At 43.2% G+C, this 5003-nt stretch overlaps 1 protein-coding gene across 1 annotated transcript; it reads left to right on the top strand.

The window, feature by feature from the left end:
* The first annotated feature begins 441 nt into the window (after positions 1–441).
* Positions 442–2256, top strand: Ubqlnl (ubiquilin like). The gene has a single exon (XM_076844108.2). The coding sequence runs from the start codon at positions 442–444 to the stop codon at positions 2254–2256; it is 1815 nt and encodes a 604-aa protein (XP_076700223.2).
* The last annotated feature ends 2747 nt before the right edge of the window (positions 2257–5003 follow it).

The following is a 5003-nucleotide window of genomic DNA, read 5'->3' as shown; positions in this document are numbered from 1 at the left end:
TGGAAAATTGTCTTATTTTATAATAGAGATTTGGACCCTATCCCCAAATACCATCCATTTTCCCCAGCTAGTCTTGACATACTATGAGGCTTAAGTTGACATCACAATATCCCTTTTCTGAGGAGGTCATGGCCTTTGTGGGTGGGGCAGGAGGAGGGGCAACTATGAGGGGAGTTATCACCACTTAGTCCACCTTGTGCCAATATGAATTAATAGCCACACCAGGCCTCAGCTGGGCCACATCTGGAGATCTGGGGTGAGGGTACAACATCAAAAATACTGGTCTCAGTCCAGTCACTCATCTATTTTTGGACAGCAAGAAAGCTAGCCTGTGGCTTGAGAACAGAACACCCACAGCGAAGGCCAGCAGAAACATTTGCCTGCCCTCACCCCTCTGCCCCTGCTTCTACTCACTCCCCATCTGCCCACCCACTAAGTTCCATGACGCATGTCATCCCTCGAACACCCAAAATGCCCCACAGAGGGCGTTCTTCAGGTCTGCCTGCAGACAGGACCATCTCCAGTGTCACTCGAGTGATAGTGAAGACGCCAGGCAACCTGAAAGACTTTATAGTAGCTGATGACACCTCAGTGAGGCAGTTCAAGGAGAAGCTATCGGCTCACTTCAAATGTCAAATGGATCAACTAGTGCTGGTCTTCATGGGCCGCCTTCTCAAAGACCATGACACGCTGAGCCAGAGGGGCATCCTGGATGGCCACACCATCCATCTGGTCATCAAGTCCAAGCACGGTTCCAGATCCCTGGCCCATTCCTCCAGGAACCTGCCAGTCAACGAGCCCTGCCATGGGGACAGAAACACCAAAGGAAATAGCAGTGGGGTATGCAAATCTGCCAGCATGAGTCAGACACCCGCGGAATCAGACCTCTCTGTGAAGACTGATGCACCCAAAGTGCGTACGCAGGACTTGAAAGTAGACACTTCAGAGTGTATAGCACGGATACTGGAGAATCCTAATATCCAACGGCTTCAGTCCAATATGGAGTATATGCGGCAGTTCATCTCTGAACACCCAGACATGCAACAATTGATGCAGCAGAATCCAGAAGTCTCCCATCTCCTTGACAATTCCGAGATCCTATATCAGACTCTGGAGTTAGCCAGGAATCTTGCCGTCATTCAAGAGATAATGCAGACCCAGCAGCCTGCACAGAACCCTGAGCATCCACTGAATACACTGGGTTTTGAGACAGTTCCAGGTGGGAATAATGCCTTGAGTCAGAGCTACGCTGATTTCAATGACCGAATGCTCAACAATTCGAAAGATCCTTTTGGAGGCAACCCTTTCACAGCTCTCCTGGCAGGACAAGCACCAGAACAGCTACAGACTTCACCCACAATTCCACCACCATCTCAGGAATGGCGTGACCAGCTCCCACAGCTCCCTACAACCAAAGTCATCTATACTAGTTCCCGTGGTTTTTCCTCCATCTCAACCAATGGCATCTCAACCAATGCCACCCCAAACAGAATCAACCATACTCCCACGATCTCGACCAACGACCAAAGCCCTGTCCATGACACTGAGATAGCAGCCTTGCCTAGTAAAGAAGTTATCCAAAAGTCTCAAGAGGAAGACCAGGATGCCACTATCTCTATAGATAGTCCTGAACAGAAGTTGGAGGAAGATCCCCAGTTGTCAGATGAGCAGAATAGTTCTCAGATCGCAGGAGGCATGATGCAGTTACTTATGAATAATCCCCACTTGGCAGCTCAGATGGTATTCATGGGTATGCCCCAGCTGAATGACCAGTGGAAACAGCAGCTGCCCACATTCCTGCAGCAGTCACAACTCTCTGACCTTCTTTTAGCCCTTACTAACCCTAAAGCGTCACAAGCAATATTGCAGATCGAGCAGGGACTCCAGCTGTTGGCCACAGAGGCTCCTGTTCTTCTGCCCTGGGTTGCACCTTACTCATGGGGCCTAGGTTGTCTTTCTGCCCCCAACTGCAACTATCCTGACCCAGTGCACTGGGCCTGGAATATGCCGGATATACCCGAGTCCAAGAGATCCGAGTGCTGCCACGTACCTGGAACAGTCCTGCAGAAGCTACAATCCCTAGCTGGAGATCCTTCCCACTTTCTACAAGCCCCTGAGATTCGTTTCAGCAAGCAAATGGAATCACTTCAGGCCATGGGATTTGGGAATCACCATGCCAATCTACAGGCACTCATTGCTACTGAAGGGGACACCAATGCGGCTATTCGCAAGCTCATGAGATCCCAGGGATTCTAAATACCACATCTACCTGTCTGCTTTCTACCTGTCTGCTGACTCATGATCACCTCATCTGCCTTTTTTTTTTTTCTTTTTTAAAAAACCTCTTCTGATGCTTCCAACCAGGAGTAGTCCTGGAAAAGAAGAAAGCAACCAATGCTTTCTTTACTGAATATTAGACCATTGGTGATGGCTGCAAGATCTGTCAATAAAATGGCTGCACCTACATGCCCTCATTTGAGGTTTGGTTTTGTTTATTTTGCAGAAAAGTGACTAAATATATTTGATATCCCTGTCTTTCCTCACATACGCGCGCATGTGCGCGCACACACACGCACCCCACATGCACATATTAATAAAGATCTGAAAAGAACCAGAGTTGCACCTATGCTCAGATAACCAAAACATGCATATATAGCCTAACACAGGTGCAAACACACACAGATACACATAGATACCTAGAGACATGTAAAGAGACCCACATGTAGGGGAAGAGAAACATGAAATGCTCATACAGAAAGGGAAAACTTACATAGACCCAGATACTTATTCATAAAAACTGATATTTAGTAATACATTTAAAAAAAAAATCTACATTGTTCATTTTTGCAAATGAAAGAATGGCCTGACAGGTCAATGTAGGAAGAATTTACATATTGACCAGGCCTGGATGAGTACTTAAAATTGTGGCCTCTAACTAACTGCCAGTGATAGAACTTGGATGGGTTGTTGCTATTGTTTCTTTAGCACACACAGGTGCAACTGCTGCCATTTTCACGGAATACAGTCACTAAACCCAGTCTTTTATGGGATGCAGCATCATCCAGGATGTTCACACCCTCCAGTATATTGTTTGTACCTTGTGCTTCCCGTTGTTGAAGGCTCACTTTCCCTTCCTGTCTCACCTGGGATGTTCCAGATTGGCAGGATATGCAACCAACTCTGGTTCAATTATTCAATTGTTCTATAAATTAATAAGCTTTTAATTTACTAAGTCAACATGGTTTTAGGTATTGGACAAACAGCAGTGACATAACAAAAGATCATTTATGGAGCTTACTTTCTTTTGTGAAGATACAGACAATAAATATCAAGATTATTTTATAAATGTATTAAGTTGTGGAAAGTGCTACAAAGAAAAATGAACTAAAGTCAGTCATTGTGTTGTGTACCTATAATCCCAGCGGCTGGGATTATCGTATTCAATTTTTCCCCTCATCACCAATTCTATAAAGATTTCCACATTTCAACTGCACTCTATAATTCAGACCTTTGCAACAGAAAAACACTCATGTGTGCAACGTTCTTTCTAAAGGTTTCCTTATCTTTTTGCTATAACATGTCTGTCCAGTGCCTTGCCAGTTTAGCAATGGCAAGACACTAAGCAACTCAGTGAGAACCCTGTGTCTTAATAAAATACAAAATAGGGCGGGGGATGTGGCTCAGTGGTCAAGTGCCCCTGAGTTATATCCCTGGTAGTCCCCCCTGCTTCCCCCAAAAAAGAAAGAAAAAAAAATGAAAAATGAATTAGGATTAGCTACTCTAAACAGAGTAATCAGGAAAGGCTGATCTGAGATGATGACATTCAGGTTGAAGGAAATGGAAACAAGATGCAATTCCCAGGAGAAGAATGATCCAAGGAGAGAAGGTTGTATGAAAATAAAAGCATTGACATAGGGTATTCCTGTTGTGCTTGAAGAATAACAAGGAGGTTTATGCAGCAAGGCAAGGCAGGGTGAACAAAAAAACCACCTACCCAACCAACCAAACAAACCAAAAACCCCAGGGGACAGGGTCAGAAGTATTGTGAAAATCTTTGAAGAACTGGTGAGCATTTTGCATTTTATTTACCATGAATGTAATAAAAGCCACTGGTGGGCACATTTATTAATTGTAGACATTAAAATATATCACAAGATTCCCCCAAAATGAAATTTAAACCCAAGTGTTAATTATTCTCCACTGTGATTCCTTCAATCACACTCTGATTATGCCAGAAATTTCTCATTTTTCATCTTAATTTTCATAGAAACCAACATTGTTTTTCTTTAACATGCTTCTTTGATGATCTGAATATCTTTTGATTTCGATTAAAGTTCTGGCATACTTTTGGAGTCTAATAGATAATTTTATTTATAATTGCTTCTCTGTTGTATTTTAAAAGAAGAATGAAATGAGCAAGTTGTGAACTAAAGTTGTGTCTTAAAATTGTAAATGTCACAAAGAATGCATTCTAAAAAAAGAGAAGTTGCTATTGAGTTTTTGAGCAAAGGGAAGATACCATGATGCAATGCATCTGTCTGGCTGCTGAGTCTAGGATAGACTGTTACAGGAAAACTAGGGAAGCAAGGAATCCAAGTAGGGGGCTTTTGCAATAGAGTAGGTAAGAGATAATATTGTCTTGGGCTAGGGTGGGAAGTAGCAGAGACAGTGAGAATATAGATAGATCCTGAACTCTAAGTGGACTCAGAGATTTGTGGGATTCTCACAGATTATCTCTCCCTAGCCTTGACAGTACCATCTGTGAGAATGAAGGACAGGCCCACAAAGTTCCCAGTGTGTCTGGCAAGTGCACTACAAAAAATTATACTTTACTACTGTCTACCAAAAAAGCTAAGTTTTGAGAAAGAAATGTTACCTAATATGGATTTTATTTCTCCATTAAGATATCTCTTTTAATCTGTTTGTCTTCATTTATTTTAAAAAAGCCTAGGCCTAGGGATATAGCTCAGTTGGTAGAGTACTTTCCTCGCATGCACAAGGTC

Source organism: Callospermophilus lateralis, chromosome 2 (genome assembly GCF_048772815.1).
Source record: "Callospermophilus lateralis isolate mCalLat2 chromosome 2, mCalLat2.hap1, whole genome shotgun sequence".
Classification (NCBI taxonomy): domain Eukaryota; kingdom Metazoa; phylum Chordata; class Mammalia; order Rodentia; family Sciuridae; genus Callospermophilus; species Callospermophilus lateralis.
The sequence above is the reverse complement of the archived record's forward strand: the minus strand, read 5'-3'. Positions and strand labels throughout refer to the sequence as shown.